This window comes from Cnephaeus nilssonii (genome assembly GCF_951640355.1).
Source record: "Cnephaeus nilssonii genome assembly, chromosome: 20".
NCBI lineage: Eukaryota > Metazoa > Chordata > Mammalia > Chiroptera > Vespertilionidae > Cnephaeus > Cnephaeus nilssonii.
The window spans coordinates 29,375,985-29,395,219 of NC_137091.1; the positions used below are offsets into that span (position 1 = coordinate 29,375,985).

Here is a 19,235-nt window from a genome sequence, read left to right on the forward strand (position 1 = left end):
TGTGATTACACACAGTTGACCTCACCCTCCTCCAGCAGAGATCTGAAATTTTCTTGATTTCCTGTTGTGAAGTACTTCTAGCTAGGTAACCACCCACTTAATGATACGACTGGGTGACACAGCCTGCTCTGAGTAGGCATTTGGCACTGCTGGGCCTTTTCTCACAAAGGCGTTGGTAGACAGTATGTGTGTGGGGGTGGAAAGCGCCCCTCCGCCTCTGTGCAGCTGTGGGAGGCAGGCCCTGGACTCGCGGGCTCTCGTCCTGGGGCCCCACGGCTCTAGGGCTGCCAGGCCTGCTTCAGACGTCGTGGACTTGTATCAGAGCGGGTGACGTGTCCTCCAAATTATGAATCTAAGGGACACATTTAGGCCTGGGGGAAGCCGAGCAGTGGCTTCAATGATCCAGGTAGACAGCATGGATTGTGGGTGGGAAAGGAAGGGGCTGGTCTGACAATCACTTAGTATCCTTCCCCCGTCACCTCAGTGTGGCCTCAAAGCAGGCCCTGGTCCCATGGCTTCTACCATGGCCGCCTCCCTGTGTCCCCGTGTCTGTTTTGTCCTTCCCTTCTCACAACAGAAACGTAGCTCTTCTCTTCAATATGAATCCCCCTGTGTCTCCTCAGAACATGGGGCATGTACTGGAGGAAAGTGAGCAAAAGAGCCAAGGATCTGTGTCTCCTGCGCTTGTCCAGAACACCCCAAGTTCAGGAGATAGCCCCCCGGGGGGGGGTGGGGAGGGGAAACTGGGTGTGCCCCGCCTCAGCTGAGAGCTCATGTTGTCTCGTGTGCACCATGCTCTTAGACACAACATTCTTCCAACTTCCAGACATTTGCATCTACAGAAGTTTTCATTAACCCATAGTTTGTGTAGATTGTGCCTGTCCCACATGGTAACATACTTATCTACTTCTCAATTTTTCTTTGCATTTTTCCTTAAATAAAATTGAGGGGGGAAATTAAATTCAAGTTTCAACCCTGCTAAAACAAAATCTTTCCATTACTTTGTGAGCATATATATTGTTGTAGGATTGCAAGCAAAACAAAACTTCATAATATTTTGAAATATTTATTATTTTTTTGAAATATGAGTTTTATCATTTTAGTTTATTATCTTGAGCTTTTACTTTTATTTAGTCTGTATGGTTTTATTAGTAGTTTAGTTCTTTAAATTTATTAAATTATTTTTATATTAAAATAGCAACAAAAATGACCCAAACCCACTGTCTGGATCATTTCTATTGACTTTTTCTTCAAGCGTTGTTTGTTCAAGGTTAAAAATTAAACTAGCTCTGGCCGATGTTGCTCAGTGGTTAGAGCGTCAGCCTGCGCACTGGAGGGTCTCAGGTTTGATTCCTAGTCAAGGGCACATACCTGGCTTACAGGTCCAATCCCAACCCTGCTTAGGGTGCATGTGGGAGGCAACCAATCAATATGTCTGTCATAGCGATGTCTCTCTCTCTCTCTTTCTCCCACCTCTCTCCTTTCTTCCACTCTCTCTAAAAATCAATGGAAAAGATATCCTCACTTCTCATGTGAGGATTAAAAAAATATCTAACTTACGTAACTCACGTAACTGGATCAAGGGGCATTATTTTTGTTGTTTCTCCTAGGTAGCATCTGGGAAGTGAGGTATTAATTTGGGCATCTTTGTAAAGGATTTTGGTCTTTCTTCATGAACTTGCAATAAAAAGATCGGGTAGAAAAAAAAAACAAAGAAAGAAAATCGGATGGGACGATTATTTAGCCAGTCAACCTTGTTTCCCATTTCAGGTGTCATCAGATGGATGACTTCGGGCCTGCCAAGAACCTCATGACCATGTGCTTCACTTACTACCACATCGGTAAGACATGGGGCATGGCTCACGTGGAGGGCAAACTTGGGAACTCAGGACTTGTCAACTTCTAACCTGGCATCAAGTGAGGATTTCTTCCTGATCAAAGGCAAAGCTGTGAGGCTTCCAGAAGACAGTGAAAGCTGATGCCAGGGAGGGAATGAACGAGGAGTGAGATTCCTGAGACAGGAGGAGACATGGTCTACCTGGTGGGTCAAGTCATTGACTGTCCGCAGTGTGAAGGAAACCTCCAGCTGCTGGGAAGTGAGGAAACACTCTCAGCGGGGCGTTTCATGGTGGCACAGGCACTGCTGGATGTCAGGGCATCAGCTTTGGCCTTGGCTGCTGCAGGCAGGTGAGAGAAGCAGTCTGGATTCTGGGCTGGGACACACTCCCAGGCACGGGTCAGGGTGCCTTCATGCAGAGTGCAGGCTGTTCTTCATGCTGAGGCTCTCACAGCTCTTCTGGCTCATCCCATTGGGACTTTCTGGTCTGAGGAGCTGGAGGGCTCCCTGTCTTAAGCTGCTACAACAGTCTCATTCGGGCCACCTAAGGAGACATGGCTCGGCCTGCACGGGGACTGGAGCTGGGTCAGGGCAGTGCTAGCGCTGCCTCCCTTTCCACCCTTTCTGCGTGACCCACAGGCTGATCTTGTGTGTATCCCTGTCCTCGCAATTTGGCTTTGTCCCCTCCTCATTCCCAACAGCCATCCTCTCCGTGCCCCTCACTTCTGTTGGCAGCAGCTGGTCTGACTGCTTCAGCTCAGCCAGGCCACCACTGGGCAGGCTCTTGGTGCTGGGCCACTCATCGCCTGCCGTGGGGTCAGATGGGAACCCCTCAGCCAACCTGTGGCTCCTTCTTCTCCTAGAACAGCTAGATGCTACGTATCTGAGTCAGATCTGTGCACAGAGCAGCGGAAATGAGGAGATACTCAGTACCTTGACCTGTAGAGGGCCCTTTGACCTGTAGAGGATGCCTTGGCCTAGAGGGGCACCTGGGCCTGAAGGGGTCACTTTTGACCTAAAAGGGGCATCTCGCCTGGGGGGTGTCTTGACCTATAAGGGGTGACCTGGCCTTTAGGGGGCTTGTAGGGGGCACATTGGCCTGTAAGGGATGCCTTGGCCTGCAGGGGGGTCTTGGCCTGAAGGTCCATACACTGCCCTTAGAAAGGGACATTCCTTGTGTTGCCTCCACTCACACTCTTCCTCCCAGAACACCCTCCTCTGGCTACCTCCCTCATCCAACACCCTCCTGTTTCAGGCCCCGTGCAGGTGCCATCAGCCTGTCTGGAACCTGCATGCCTCCTCCCACCACAAGGAAATACCCTTCCTCTGCCGCCCTCCCCCCCCTTGGCCTCTGCCATTGCCTCCCCTGCACTCTCACTGTGTGCATTGCTCACCTCCTTTCTGGGCTGCGTGCTTCTTTGGGGCTGGATCCTTGCCTGTTTCTTCTCTGGCCCCCGTGGCACCTGGCTGACTTCTTGTACAGTCAGTGCTTAGTGACTGCCCGCGACAGAAGGTCCCAGGCTCACGTCTTCCCTGGGGCACCTCTCAGCCGTTTCTTTTCGCTGCTGTGTCCGGCCATGTGGAAGGAGGCCTCCCCACCACACCAGAGCGGCTCCAGCAGCTGACTGGCGTTCCTTCCTCCCTTTGTTGTTGCTGCTGCACAATACGGTTCTTATTCCCACTTTCTTTCTCCTCTGCCTCCAGGCAAACCACACCTGCTTCCCTCAGAATCCAAGGAGAAGCCTGCAGGGAGCATCGACTCCTACTTGAAGTCCGCCAACAGCTGGTTAGCGGAGAAGAAGGACATCGCCGAGCGGCTGCTGAAGAACACGGCCAAGACGGAGAACGTCAAGGGCTTCTTCGGGGGGCTGGGACCCCTGGTCAGGAAAAACGAGTAAGTGTCTCCTGCTGAGCGTCTCGGTCCCACTGGGGAGGGGCAGCACTCAGGCGTGACCAACAGCAGAGGTGACTGAGTTCGAGGTGAGAGGCGTTGCTGGCCTGCTAATGACAGTCTGTTCGCCCTTGGCCATCTTAGGGGCCCGGGAGCTGCTCGAGAAGCGCAGCTGCCCGCCCGGCTTGCCTCCCTGCCCCCAGAGTTTTCTAGGGTTTCCAAACGTGTTCTGCTTGTCGACATGCAGGGAGGCCCCTGTGGGTCTGCGTTTTCTGGACGGATGAGGAGCACTTGGATATTGTCAGTTGGCGGGAGGGAAGTTACAAACCCTCCCTCCTCCTTCCTCTGACTGGGGAGAGCTTGTGTTCAAGGAAGAGGCAGGTTCAGGAGAAGCCTCGGTCCCCAGGACAGCAGCTTCCACAGACACTCAGGACCCCGTTCACGCGTGCAGACGTGAACACTTCCACAGGGGAAGAGGCGCGTCAGCAGGAGAGCTCCGGCCAGGTGCCCGTGCCAGCCACCTGGGGTCCCCGCGGTCACCTCCAGAGGCTTGATTACAGCGGGGCAGCCCGGCTTTCTTCCTTTTCTGGTCCACATAGTTTTGAATGCAGAGAAAACGGCACAAAGAAGCCTAAATTAAAAAAAGACTGGCAATTGGCAAATGTAGCATTGGTTTCATCGAAATTTGGTTTAGAGAAAACCACATGGAACGTACACACTGGTTGTGAGACTGAGTCCCGTTTCAGCAGTGTAAAACGGTTTCTTTGAGAGAGTGTGGGGGTCATGTTGTCACTGCCATGGTCCCTCTCCCCCAGGGAGGAGGAGAGCAAGCCCAAGGACAAGCCGCAGAAGACTGGTGAGTGCCGCCCAGCTACCCAGTCCCGTAACCCAGGCCCCGCGGGAGTCTCCCACCAGCCCCCCTTTAACTAGCAGCACCAACAAGCAGGTGCCTAACTGTCCTGGACTGCACTGCCCCTGCAGCACGAGGTGCTGCCGTAGGTGACTCCTCAGTCCCTCTCCGCTCCGGTCTGTCTTCTTGCTGAATTTCCGCAGGAGAGCCAGTCCTCTAGGGAGAGGAAGCGGGAACTAAGCTCCTTATCCTGGATGTTCAGGGAAATATCACTGGGGGTGCAGGAGCCTTCTGGGGATCCCTCCCTCAGAAAGGGTCATGGCCAGGTGTGAGGAGCCTCATTACTGCCCACGGGCAGTGGCAAAGCTGTCGTGCAGTTTCAACTGTGCAAAAGTGTGCATGCCTGTGGCCGCTGGGAAGCAGCAGTGGCCTCAGCAGCATCCATGGGGTTTGCAACCAGAGCCATGCTCAGTGTTCCTCCCCCTCCCGCAGTGACCGTGTGCAGCCCGGAGGAGGAGAGGAAGGGGGAGAAGATCTACCTGTACACGCACCTGAAGCAGCAGCCCATCTGGTAAGGCCCCCCTCGCACCTGGGTCACACCGGAAATGAAGGTCACTCACGCACATAGGATAGCCGAATAAACAGATGAACAATAGCAGGGTTGGTGAGGATGCGGAGAAATTGGAGCCCTCATATACTGCTGGTGAGATTGTCACTTGGGGCAGCCACTTTAGAAAATAGTCTGGCAGTTCCTCAGAAAGTTAAACGTAGTTACCTATGACCAGCAATTTCACTCCAGAAATGTACCCAAAAGAATTGAAAACAGGTATTCAAGCAAAATCTTGTGCATATATCTTCACAATAGCGTTCTTCCTAAGAGCCTAATGGTGGAAACAATCTGGCTGTGCATCCCTACGGACATTTGCTGTATGGATACAAAGAGTGACATATCCATACCATCAATGTCACCCAGCCATGTAAAGGAACGAGGCACTGGTACCTGCTAGAGTGTGGGTGACCCTGGAACAGATTGTACTAAGTGAAAGGAGCCAGACCGAAAGACCAGACGGCGTGATTTAATTTATATAGGATGTCAGGACAGGCAAATCCCTGGAGACAGAGGAGATGAGTGGTTGCCAGGGGTTGAAGGCATTGGGAATGAGGGGTGCCTGCTGATGGGTACGGGGTGATGAGAATATTTTGGAAATAGATGGTGGTAATGGTTGCACCACTCTGTGAATATACCAAAACCACTTAGGTATTGCATGCTTAAAAGAGTGAACTTATGGTATGCGAGTTATATCCCAATAAAGCCACTTTATATATATAAAGGTGCGGATGAATTGAGAGGCCAGTGGTCAGGGGAAATCTTGCCCTCCGACTTGCTCTGTGTGGATGAGCCCTTGTGCTGCTAATCCCTCTGCAGCCTCTTCATCCCCGTATTTATTTACTCACAGCAGGCAGTGCGCCAGCACCTGGAACCGCAGGGTAGCAGGCATGCCCTCCCTCAGAGGTCACAGTGTAGCTGTGGGAGAACTTGGCCACAACAAAGCCAGGGCCCAGCCAGAGGGCAGGGCTGGAGCTGTCCAGAAACTTCCCTGGGGAGGCCCCATCTGAGTTGGGCCACTTTCAAGGGGAATCAGGGAGAAGTGGAAGCTGACCAGCCCATCACAGCCCCTGGGCCTTGACTTGGGGGCTGTCTCATCACCTGCAATAGGGTAACAGCCCTGAAGGGCCAGGTTATGAATATTTTAGGCTTTGCAGGCGACCACTCAACTTGGCTGTTAGATAATATGTAAGTGAGGTGGGGCTATGTTCCTGTAAACATTGATTGACACAGGCAGCGGCCGGATTCGGCCCACCCACCAAATCCATGGTTGGCTGACCCCTGGTCTTCTGTAAGAGGAATGCTTCTTACTGTGTGTCCCTATAAACATGTTTGCCCTCTGCACGTAGCCTGTCCCTGCCAGGTTCCATTTATGTCACTAGCACCTGTTCTAGAAAAGCAGGTCTCTTTGAACCCCCTGCATTCTCTTGGGAGCCTCAGTGGGAGATGGAGAAGCGGGAAAGGGCTCCTGCCCCTAGTGGCTTCAGCTTTGACCTGAGGAATCCAGGGTTACCCAGCTCTGCCTCCTTCCTGCCTGCACTTCACCCAGGCACTCATGATGCTTGCCCGGGAGCCCCAGGGAGGCACCTGATTTAGGATTAAGGCTCAGTTGTCTTCCCAACTCAGCCCTGCCTCCCTGAGACGTGTTCATCATCCAGATGTGGCTGGAAACGGCTTCCTCCCCCCTCAAGTGGGCGGGAGCTGCCTTTCCCTCGCCGCTGGGAGAGAGGTGACGGGTGTCTCTGTTTCACAGGCACACACTGAGGTTCTGGAATGCGGCCTTTTTCGATGCTGTCCACTGTGAGAGGAGAAAGCGGTCCCCCACGACCAGGTAGGAGCAACGTGTGGGCTGGCGCTCTGGGGAAGAGGACCCGGCAGCGCTTTTTCCCTGTTTCTGAAGAGGAGAGCAGAAGAACGGCTGAGTCCACGGGTCTCTCTCCTTCAGCCCCGGGCCTTTGCCTGCAGGCTGCCTGAGGCCCAGGCGCAGAACTCCAGGGGTGGGTGGGGTACTTGCATGAGCTCTCCCTGTCCTGGGGTTGGCATGACTCAGCCTGACTCTCCGAAGAAATGCAGACTCTCCCTAAATGGACCCCTCAGGACCCCTCGGGCTCACTCTGCCTGTTCTCTGTAAGAAGTCCGAATCCTGAGCATGAACCACTGCTGCAGGATCCCGGGGTGCAGGGCTGGCCGCCACCCCCAGACTTTGCTTGAACATCTGGAGAAATGCAGTTGCTGCTTTCAAATTGCTCCTCTGGTTTGCAGCCCTTCCCAGCTTCCCTGAGGGTGGTCTCGTCACTTCTGAAGACCCCTTGGGTGAACCGTTTCACCAAGCACGTGGCACGTGGTGGCATTGAGGGGTTGGCACTCAGTTCTCTCTCTGGTAACAGTGAGCTAAGGTTGCCATGGGCTGGTGCTCAGTTCTCTCTCTGGTCACAGTGAGCTAAGGTTTCCCCCCACTGCGCACAGCGCTGGGCAGGACAGGGGCAGCAGCGGCCCAGTCCTGGGCGCCCTTGTTGGCCTCCCTGGTGGGGACTTTGGAAGCCTCTGAACCTCTCTCATTAACAAAATGAATCCCTTCCCCCCTAACCCCAGGGAGACCCCTTAACCTTGGTCCCTGGCAGGAGAGAGGGCAGATCCTGCCGTTTGAATCTTCATCCCACTAGCACGTGGGGGAATTGCAGGTGAAACCTGTTTGGGTGGCAACCGAACCCTAATGGGAGCGAGGTGGCCTGCCTGTGCCCCAGCAGTCTGCTGTGGCTGCGTTTCCTGGGGAGGCAGAGGGAGCACGCGGGGGTCGGGGGAGGACGCTGACACTTGCCAAGGACTCTAGAGAGAACTCTACACTCGCCAGGGAACGAAACGGAAGGAAATGCTCAGATGCTCGTAGGTGGATGGGGTTTCTTGCTGCTTAGCTCTCAAATCCCTAGGAAGCAGATTTGTCTCAAATACGCTGCCTCTCTCTGTCCTTCTCTGCTTCTGCCTGTAATAACCCTCCTTCTTCCGCTTGTTCTCTTTTTCCATCCACATATCTTGCATGACTTTGACATGTTCCTCTGTTGACCTGTTTCTGCTGCCGCTCCAGAGGGGATGCTGGAGAGGAGGAGAAGAAGAGGTGTGTGTCCACGTGACTTTGTTCATGTTACAGTGCTGGGTCCCCTCAGGGCCACCTCAGGGTGGGCGGGGGTGGCCGGAGCCCAGACACAGGTGCCACTCAGCACCGGCTGCCAGCAGTGAGGGTGTCCCTGGGGGCCAGGCTGGTGACGGGTCAGAGCTCTCCAAGGACAGAGCACCCCAAAATAGGAAACAAACAAGGCACCCAGACCTCCCAGAAGGCCCAGTGGAAGTTCAGAGAGGAGAGAACAGCGAAGTCCAGAAAGTCAGCTCCGATGTCAAGCAAATCAAGCTTTCCGCCAGCCACTCAGGCCCCTTCCAGGCCGACCTCACAGCCACCCCCGTACCTTCACTGTGTCACACCGGAATCCTGGCTCCGAAGCCCTGGGCAGGTGCAGGGGACACTCAGTCACACACTCGGGTGTGCAGGGGTCTGCCAGACCCTCGCCGCCGTAACAGGGTGGGGAGTCACAGGAAAGGGACAGATGCTCTCCCCAGCCTAACAGAGCCTGTGTGTATGGGGGTCCCCCAGAGAAAGGCCTAGCATGGGGTTGTTTCCTGGTAGCCCACAGTGGGGTCTGACTCTAATTGAACTTTCTATTTGTTGGACATCCTTTGTAATATTGGGCCCTGCCTATTCAAAATACCGTTTCTGATACAAAGATATCAACCCCCCCCCCCCATGAATATTTCCCCAAACATGCTTCCTTTAGCAGTAATATAATGTTGGTGCTTACTGTTTTATGAGAAATCTTGTTTTTTATGCAGCCTCCCTATGGCTCTGAAAGGGGCATTTAGGCATAAGCAGTATCTCCTTTAGGAGAAAGCCCCTGAGTTCGCACAGCCTCTCTGGGTGAGGTGGTGACCCAGCTTCCTGGAGCAGGCTCCTTAGCCTCAGCCAGGCCAAGAGGGTGGGGGCATGTGGCCTCCAGCCGCTCAGTGCCCAGCCCGGGAGCAGGCCAGCCTCTGGGCCTTACAGGCCTTCTCACTGGGGCAGATGTGGTCTGACCACACACATCTCAGACCTGCCCCCGACACCTAAACGTGCCGTAGGCCGTACCTGGAAGAGGGGCAGGTGCTCCTTCTAGATTGGGGGCAGGAGTGTTAGCTCCGACTCCAGGGCAACTTGAGGCCTCCGTGTTATTTCTCATTGTAAAATACAGTGCCATTAATGACCTCTCTGTTCCCGGGTGGGAACATCCCCTGTGACGGCTCCCCATTCTACAGGCTGTTGGTCACTCCAGTTCCCACTGCTGTAGTCTAGATGCATGTTCCGCCCCCTGGGAGCTTTAGAACTCGACTGGGACTGGGTGGTGGACTGTTTAAAGGAATTGATTTGGTTGTAGGCATCACCTTCCACCTCTTTCTTCAGAGGTCAGATTACAGGTCCCAGTTCTACTCCTAGTCACAGCAAACAGAAACCCCTCTGCTCCTGGGCCCAGAGGGATGGAGTCAGCGCTGCTGCGCCCCACGACTCCAAGGGATCGGGCCTGTGCAGCCTGCACACCTGCCCCAGCGGGCCTGGGGGCAGGATGGGATCTGGGTGCCTGGACAGCTCTAAGGGGACCTCTGGGGAGAGAGGGCGGGGTTAGTGCAGCACCTGGGAGCAGCTTCTGGCTGTCTGCCTGGGTGTCCTGTCGGAGGCAGAGGAGACGGGCGCTGCACATGTCCTCGCCTCCCTCTTGCCCATGTCCTGGGCCTCCCGCTGAGCGGCAGCGGCACCTGCGGAGTCCCAGGCCGGGAGGGGCGGGTGAAGTGTTGATGTTCTTGGTGTTTCTCTTCCGCTGGCTTCTCCATTATCCCAACCCCTCGTCCCTCATACTGCCTCCTCTCTCCCTTTTCTCTGATCTTTCTCTTAATCTTGTTTTAATCAGACTCATCATCCAGAGTTTAATTTTTAGGGGGAAATAGGCTAAAATGAGCTTCTCACCATCTGCACCTCCTGCCAGTAGCACACTTCAGATGCAGGGGACATGGGGGCAGAGTAGCGCAGGGGTGGGGTGGTCACCCTTCCCTTGGGACAGGGCAGGGAGAGACAGTGGGGACAGCTTTCAGGCAGGGACAGCATGAATCACTCAGAAGAACACCCTCCCCTCCCCGCATCCTTTTCTCGCTTTGTGTTAGAGGCTTTATGCCATCTTCATGGTGGGCACAGGTCACCGTTCACTGGGGCCTACGGGGAGGACTTGAGTCTGGTCCACGCACCCAGGAGGGTGTGGACAGGCAGCGCTGGCTGTGAGGAAGCCACGGGGGGAGAGTGACCGCAGCACCCAGGCTGCCTGACGGGATAGTGAGGGCGGCAGGGCCCTGCAGCCCCCCTGCTCCCTGGGCCTCGGGCATAGCTGCCCACAGCAGGCCATCCCCTCCCCGCAGGCCAGAGCCACCAAAGCCGGAGAGGCCAGAGAGCCTCTGTGCAGGGTCTGGACGTCCACTCCCCACGGGACGCCACAGGCTTCTTTCCTCCGCATGTCTCTCTGTCCGTAAAATGGGCCGTGACCTCCCATCCTCAAACCAAAGAGCAGGGCATGGGGGTGGCATTTTTAGCTCCTGGAGAATGTCCTAGGCCAGTGGTCGGCAAACTCATTACTCAACAGAGCCAAATATCAACAGTACAACGATTGAAATTTCTTTTGAGAGCCAATTTTTTTAAACTTAAACTTCTTCTAACGCCACTTCTTCAAAATAGACTCGCCCAGGCCGTGGTATTTTGTGGAAGAGCCACACTCAGGGGGCCAAAGAGCCGCATGTGGCTCGCGAGCCGCAGTTTGCCGACCACGGTCCTAGGCAACCACCAAGCACATGTCCCCTCCCGTCGGTAGGAAGTGTCTGAGCTTTGGGCCCTCCTCATCTTAGGAAGGGTGACATTAGTAAGTGGGGGGGCCCTCAGGCAGTGTGAGAACGCTGGCGGGCTTCCTGTGTGGGGAGGCCCTGTGTGGGTACCGCTGACGCCGTAGGCCAGAGCAGAGCGGGGAGTGGCTGGGCGCAGTGGCCCTCTGAACGCCCTCCTGTCCCCTGTGCTTGCAGGGAGAAGTGGTGCCACATGACGCAGGAGGAGCGCGACGACAGCCTGCGGTTCAACGAGAACATCACCTTCGGGCAGCTGGGGTAAGAGCACGGGCCGAGCCCCACCCTCGTGACACCAGGTCACCCACAGAAAGAGGAGCAGGGCAGAGGCGCTGACGCTGACGCCGACGCCCACACTGGGTGGGGACGCCCCCACCCACGGTGTCCACGCGGTGACAGGGTCAGCACAGCGAGAAGGCTCAGACACCTCGGCAGCCTGTGACCCGTTCCATTCGGCCTGGATTCCGGCTCCTATCCCCCACCTCCTGTCTCCACTCCTGAGGCGGCACTTCCACAGGGAGCCGTGGGCCGGCTGACGAGGACCGATTTATTTTTACTTCTGTCTGACAGCCCCAGGCAGGCGGCAGGCTGGGCCTCCAGAAAGAAGGGCGGGTGCCGGTTCCCTCTCTCCGGGAGGGGGGAGGGGGGCAGGAGGGTGCTAGCTCACGTGTTTTTCCCTCCAGCACGTTCACTCACAACATGCTGGCCTTCGGGCTGAACAAGAAGCTGTGCAACGACTTTCTGAAGAAGCAGGCTGTGATCGGCAACCTGGACGAAGGTGAGTCGCGGCCAGAGGCAGGGCTGCCGTTCCAGGGCCCAGGGCTCTGCAGACCAGGCTCCCCACCTGCTGAAAGCACGGCCCCTGTTTTAGCGAGAAGTGGGGTGCTAAGTCCGCTGGGTCGCCCCTCCTCCGTCTCTGTCGACTTAAATGCACAAGACACTGCCCGAGCTGTTTGGAAGCCCATTTCAGCCCGGCAGGGTTGCCAGGGGCGGGGGAGCTTGCAGTGTCGTGTTTAAGGTCAGGGACAAGGGTAAGGATGTAACTGGGTGCTCAGACTCTGAACTTGAAAATGGCCACACTCACCACCAGTTGCCCCTCCTTCTGAATGGCCACCACATGGCCTCCCTTTGTTTCTTAAACCTGCTGCAGTGGGCGGGCAGCTGGGGAAGGTGGGGGGAATTTTGAGGTTTATCTAGAGTTTCTGCTTCTGTAACAGAAGGGGATCCTTCTGATGTCACCTCCCCTGACATAGGACTGTGCCCACCTTCATGCATCACCCCACCTGCTACAAACAGCATTTCTTCCAGGCCTCCCAGCCTTCCACTTCAATGCATATTTGGATTGGCCAATGTTGGTTTTTATTTTTTAATTCATCCTGCTCTGGTCAGGTAGCTCAGTTATAGCAACATCCCGATATGCCAAGGTTGTGGGTTCGATCCCCCGTGAGGGCACATACGAATATCAACCAATGACTGCATAAATTTAAAAAAACTTCATCCTGCACCAAATTGAAGGCATTACAAAAGAGTGGCCTCAAGAAGGGGAGAGTGTTAGAGGCGTCCCTAGATTATCTCTGATGTTGTCACCAGCCCGCCACACCGGCAAAGGGCAAGAACGCCATTCCTCTCCCACCACGTGGCTCTCGTGACAGTTAGTCTGCCCGCACCGTGCCTCCCACAGGCTTCTGGGAGGGCCCGAGGGACCACACTCTGTGTTATCGTTCCCATGAGGCCAAGGAGCCCATGTCCAGGTGCACGTCCACGCCTGGCCCGCAGCGAGCTGGCGGCGAGGGCTGTGTCGCCTCCAGCAGCCTGCACTCACCGTCCCTGATGCGGTCCTGACTTGTCATTGCCTCGGCGAGAAGAGCAGGACCCGCCTGCCCATGCCACCATTTCCTCCACAAAACAGCATTGTCCTCTCTTCCAGAGCAATACAAGCTGCTGAGCGACCACATCGAGCAGATGGCCGCCGAGTAGGCCACGGGGTCGCCCAGGGCACTCCTCAGGACCGAGGGGCACCGCTCTCCTGGGCCAGCGACTGGCTGTCACCCACCTGATGACCCTGCATGACATCGGCAGCACCCAGCGCCGCCCCACGCTGCCCCAGAACTAGCGGTTAGAAGACCCCGGCTGCCCGCCTCCCCTCCCCCTCGCCTGTGTCTACTCCCCCGCTCACGTGCCAAAGTGTCCCTGGACTGTGTGACTAAAACGAGGTGACGTCCACCCTCCCAAGTGCCAGGCCTGTGGCATGGAATTGAAGGAAGAGGAAGGAGGCGAGGACCAGGGTGGGCACGGGGCGGTGTCTGCCCGCAGCCCCTGCAGGACAGGGGGGTGCGTGGGAATGTACACCGGGCAGCCCTGAGCCGGCCACGACTGCCACGGCAGCTGGGAGACGGTCTGGGCTCTGCTTCGGGCTTGGGCCGGCCAGACTCCCAGTCGGCTCCTGCTGCGCGGCGCGTGTGGCGGGTGGGCCTCTCAGTGTTGGTCCACGCTGGTGCTGGCTTCTTCCTGGCTCCTCCCGCGTGTGACAGGAACTAGAGTCATGGGAACCTCCAGCAGGTTCTCATTTAGGGTGGGACAGAGGCCAGCGCAGAGGGCCTGGCCACGGTCGGTGTGGAGCACCCGGAGAGGTCACCGCAGCGGTCAGCCCAGCGCTGAGGAGTCTGCGTCGCCGTCGGAACTGTCCCTGGTCCGCTGGCAGCGCCCTCTCGCTCGCTGGGAGTAGCCTCAGCCGTCCGTCCCAGGAAGCAGCACAGGAAAGAGGTTTCTTCAGTGGCTGCAAGACAACCGCCCTTTCTAAAGGCAAACAGTGCTGCTCTTTATTTCAGAGAAGGGCAAGGTCTGTGTCGGCGTCACACAGCTGGGCACAGGCGGCTCCTGGTGGCGGGGGGTGAGGCCCGCTGGCGGAGGGCTCCAGGGTGTCGGGCCCTCCACCCCTGGCATCCTCGGGAGGCGCCTTTCCCTGCTGCAGCCCGGGGCCCATTGAGCTCTTTCCTGCAGACCCTGCAGGTAACCCCTCCCCCATCCGGTGCCTGGGAAGCAGGACTCCTCCCTGAGTGTGTACCAGGCACAGCACACCAGCCAAGCGCACTGAAGTCGGCCAGCAAGCGTCCGGCATGCTGGCTCCTCCAGTGGGAATTTCTCAGCCTCGTTCCCTGTGCCGCCCGCCCATCACTCATGGGCACTGACCTTCAGATGGGCTCATGGGGCTGTCTGTCCTCCGTCCTGTTTTCCCTGCTACCTCCTCCAGCTCGAAGCCACAGCACATTACTGTCTCCTCTCGAGCACAGCGGATACATGCCCGGTGGTCACTTATCCAGCCAGTGCTCGGACGGGCACTGATGGAATGCCTCCCTGGAAGGTTCCAGAGAGGAGCAGGTGTTGGCAGAGCCATTGAACGCACGTGTGGATAATCATGAGAGGCGCCGTGAAACGTGTGGTCTGAGTGTGTGGCGTAAATGTCGTCAGCCGAAAGAGCTTGTGTGTGTGTGTGTGTGTGTGTGTGTGTGACCTCAGCCTCTCGGGCGATGTCACTGAGCAAGCACAGCTGTGCTGCAGGTTTGCTGCCGTGTGTCTGAAGGTTGTGCAGGCTGGCGTGTCCCGCCCCCAGCCCCATTTCTGGGCCCCAGTGATGGCCGTGTCTCTAGGAATGCATTTCGGAGGAATAACACAATGGATGGGTGTGTGGACCCCCCCTCCTCCAGTGCCTCCTTCAGGTAACGCATCCCCCTCAACCATCCAGCCCTGAGCCCTGGATGCGCTGCTGGCCCGCTCCGCACCCCTGTGTAAGAGCAGGGCCTCCCGCGGTCTGTCCGAGCCCTGCAGGGCTGCGGGAGGCCCTCAGCTTGCCGCAGTCATTTCCTAGCAGTTAGCGGAGATGCATTAAGACTTCGAGACGCCCCGAGCGCTTATCCCTGTGCTCCGAGGTGTTTGTGTGGGAGCTGTGGTTGGCGCTGTTTCTGGAGGAAGAGGGTGCATTCGGAGACTTTCCCCGGGAGCTGCGGGGTGGGGCCTTCGGGAGGAAATGCAGCTTTGGCCTCTACGGGCTTTTCCAAACACTTCAATTCCCAGATGATCTGGAGACATTTTTTAATCACTAGGCCCCTGGAGATGGCAGTTGAAGGTGGAAGGAAGGGTTGCTTTGTTTTCCCCTCTCACTCCTGTTCTCAGAGATCCAGCTCCTCAAAGGGGGGCAAGTCTGGCCCTAGAGGTGCTGCCTGTCAGGCTCAGCCCCACCAGGGAGCGCTGGCTGGGACCCTGGGCTGCCTTGGTGTGGCCCGGCGAGGGGGATGGGAGGCTGCTCTGTCTCCCTTGGCAGCTGCCTTTGGCTGAGCATTTCACCTCAGACTGCCTCCTGCAGGAGCGGCTCCTTAGAAGGCTGGCAGCTTGCCTCAGTGGTATCTCCTCTCCTCTCTGTGACGTCTCCTCCTTCCAGGGCCTGGCAGAGCAGAGGAGAAGGGCCTTGGGAGCGAGCAGCCGCAGGACGCACTCTCAGAGGCCCCAGCTCAGGAGCTGGCTCACCCTGTGCACACACAGGACGCTTTGGTCATAGAGCTCTGAGCCCTTCCTGTAAACTCGCGAGCCCTCGCCTCGGAGCAGGAAGCTTCAGATGGAGTCCAAGGAGAGAGGTTCCGGTCCCAGCAGGTGCAGTTTCCCAGGCCGGAGCTCTGCCCGCCATTCGCAGTGCAGCCCAGCTTTTCTGCTGGCTGCCCTCGGGCTGAGGCATAGTGAGCCAGAGACATGTAACGCTCGCAAGTGAGACGTTCCCTGCTTGGAAAATGGGGGGTTGAAATGCAGCCTTGTATGTTTTTAAGCTTTGTTATAATTTTTGCAATACTGGTGGGTGTGAAGAGGGGCCACGTTAGTATTCGGATTGTGTGTGTGTGTGTGTGTGTGTGTGTGTGTGTGTGTGTGTTTAACCAAAGGGAGGGAGAGCCAAATTCTGATATTGTAAGTACTTTGTACAGTGAGATGAGTAGTCTGATCTTCCTATTGCCAACGGAAAGAAAAGTGGGCCAAGAGGCTCTTACCTTACAAAAGGACTGGGAAAGGAGTCCACGTCCTCGTTCTGCACCCAAATGAAGGCCTGGGTGTTCGGGTTAACCCCGCGAGCCCCGGGATGCCAGGCAGAGGCCAGGGCGGGAGTCAGGCACCCCCCTGTGGACCCTGCTCTCACCTCTCCGTGCCCAGGGAGACTGCGAGATTCATGTGGCTACAGGGCAGCAGCTAGAGGTTCGCTCTTTCATGGACTATTTTATGTGGTTAATTCACCACCCGGCCTCCTGATGTGAGAAGCACAGCATTCAGTCCGCACAGGAGTTGGCCCCTGGGCTTTGTCTGGCCCGGGTGTTCGTGACCGGAAGTTAGGGCCACAACCTGCAAGCCTGGCCCTCCTGGGCATTACTGTGCCCCAACCTTTGGCTTTTTAGTTAGGGAGTAGCCAGGTAGACCCATGGTTAGGTCAGCTTGATTGCCAAATTACCCAAAACTTCAGACAGCTATGCAGCAGGGGGCTGAGTCCTTAGCCCAGAACTGAGGGAGCTTGGGAGTCAGGGAAAGGGCAGGAGGGCTCGAGGCCCAGCCCCAACCTCAGGAGATGGGTGCAGCAAGTCCCGCCCACCACGCCCAGCAGGTCCAAAGGTTTCATTAAACCAGCGGTTGCCAACCTTTCGGACCTCACGGACCACCAGTGGTTCTGGGACCACGGGTGGGCGACCGCTGGTCTAGGGCTAATCTCTCACCTTCCTCAACCGCAGATGAAACTGCTCCAAGGGTTATTCTTCTTGCCCCTCCCACACCTTCCCAGCCTTTGGTTCTGAACCTTTGCTCTCACAACTCAGCCGGCTCACCCTGCTTTTCTGTAAACCATTTGTTCCTTTTCGTGGTTCTCGGGGATGTTGTATTTGAACGGCTTTCCGCCCAGCTTCCCGGTGAAGGGAAGTTGTGTGACTAGAAGTACCTGTAATGGACTGGTGTGCGGTGTTCAGGCCCCAGGCAGGGCAGGACTTACTTAGCCACACGGGCCGCGTGTCCAGCACGTCCTTACCCCCGGGTGGCCGGGAGTAGGAGCGTGTTGGTTCTCCAGAGAACAGATGGAGGGATCATTTCCGGCTGTTCACACCCAGCGAATACAGCCAATGCTGAGGCCCAGGCAGGCTCTCGGGGGCCCCCCTTGGGCTGGGTGTCCCTTGCCCTTTCTGGGCCTGTCGGTCACACTCCTCAGGAGGGATGGAAGGAGCACCTGGGGCCCGCCTGTGTCCCCACGTCAGCCAGCTGGTGAGTGGAAACCCAGGATTCAAGCGGGGCGGTGCTCCCAGTGCCGGTTCTTGGTTGCTGTGGGAAACTCTTCGTTTTCAGGAGCGAGCCGGATGGTCTAGGCCTGCCCTTCCTGTCACACACACGCCTCTCTCGGGGCATCTGCCACAGGGGGAGCCCGATCCTGGCTTGACCTGCAGACTCCAGGCGTTGACAAGGCCAGTCAGACCTGAGCCCCGTAGCCTGGAGCTCCTCTGAGCTGCCCTGACTGGGGTTTGCACTTTAACCATAAAGAGGACTCCTGCTAGTAAATCCCTGTGGCCCTGTGGGTCAGTCCTAGGACGGGGGGCTGTGCCTGTCTCCCCTTGGCCCTGGGCCATGTGCTCGTGAAAGAAGAATGGGACGTGGGATGTGCATGGCCGTTCCACACGAGGCCTGATGGGTGGGGTCCTGTCCTGGAGACAGCAAGGCTTAAGCTCCCCTGCCCATGAGGTCATGAGCGAGCCCGGGGCTGTCACTTCCCAGGGACCCCTTAAAGACAAGCCAACATTGGAACACTAGAAAATGCCAGAATTTCAAACAACAGACATGATCCCCTGAGAACCTGTGAGTGGGTTGGAACATCGGCCGCCTTTGTGATACCCTTGGCTTCCATCGGGGCTTCGGGTGGGGTTACACGCGCGCATTCCCCGTTTCTTTCACCCAGTTTGTCTCACACCTAAGCCTGCATCTGGACATCACCTTTAGGAGCGAAAGGTGGCGTTCGGGGTGCGGGTCTTTTATGTGTTGCGGTTGTACAATGTGTCCCACTGGGTGATGCTCTGCACACTGTATTTTAGGTCGAGAAAGTTTCACGGTTGAGGATCTCAGAACTGTGCTGAAATCAAGCACTCTTCTTGCTGGGAGGAGAAAGAATGTCTGTATATTGCACCTCGGATTGTCAGAAGGTGGAAACTGAAATAAATTATCATTGAAGAAAAAGTCAGGCTGCCTGGTTGCTTGTTTCACATATCCCCGAGAAATTGCAATCTTCTCAGTGATAGCGGAGGCTTTTCAGAAGATAACTTTTTTTTTTCTGGAGTCAAATAGATGCTGTCACCATTGAGGGTGAGCGTTCGGGTCTTGTCCAGATGTGTGTGTGTCATGGGAAACGCTAAGAAGAGATTCCTCTGGCACTGGGGGGGTATGTCCTAGTGAATGGAGTGGCCCCGCCTGGACTGGACCTCAACCCAGGGCCTCCAGGCTGCCTCAAGCCCCTTCCAGCTGGAATCCTAATCCTGCGTTTCCTCTGAGCCAAGCTGCTCGCCTCTTGCATTTGGGGGTTTGGGGGGCTGTAATGGGAACTGATGGAAGCTCCTACCCAAAACCAACAGGAGGCCTTTATTGGTCCTTTCCAACTTGGCTTGACAGGTGCATTTTGTGAAATACTTGGGCTTTTGTTTTTTCTAATTAAAGGAAGTCAGTAGCCTCGTTCACCTCCCAACCAGGTTTGGGAGGTGAAGTGAGGAGCAGGGAAGGGCCTGGAGAAGGAGTCCTTGGTACCGAAGCCTGAAACAGCAGCTCGGCTTGAGGGGCCCAGGGCAGATGGTTCCCCACACTGTGAGGGGGGCTGGGTATGCTCCCTGTGCTCAGTGGGGTGGGGCCAGCCTCCCCATGCCCAGCTCTCCCACCCGGTCTTGAGGACCCCTGCCCCTCTTAACCATACGTGGAGGGACAGCCTGGATGGGGGATGCCCCAACTTGGACATCACGTCTGATGTTTCCCCTGGGGCTAGGAGTATCCCACCCGGAGGAGTAGCTCAGGGCTAGATGCAGAGGCAACTCCAGGGAAGGGGAGGGAC

The 19,235-nt window shown here is 56.5% G+C and overlaps 1 protein-coding gene across 1 annotated transcript in view; it reads left to right on the forward strand.

The window, feature by feature from the left end:
- Positions 1-18,357, forward strand: part of KIAA0513 — a 53,510-nt gene extending 35,153 nt beyond the window's left edge. Inside the window, exons 5-12 of the mRNA XM_079800726.1 lie at positions 1,771-1,841; positions 3,542-3,731; positions 4,544-4,584; positions 5,071-5,149; positions 6,939-7,016; positions 11,321-11,401; positions 11,824-11,918; positions 13,068-18,357. Of these exons, the coding sequence (XP_079656852.1) occupies positions 1,771-1,841; positions 3,542-3,731; positions 4,544-4,584; positions 5,071-5,149; positions 6,939-7,016; positions 11,321-11,401; positions 11,824-11,918; positions 13,068-13,117 (685 nt within the window). The 3' untranslated portion in view covers positions 13,118-18,357. The remainder of the gene's footprint in view (positions 1-1,770; positions 1,842-3,541; positions 3,732-4,543; positions 4,585-5,070; positions 5,150-6,938; positions 7,017-11,320; positions 11,402-11,823; positions 11,919-13,067) is intronic.
- The last annotated feature ends 878 nt before the right edge of the window (positions 18,358-19,235 follow it).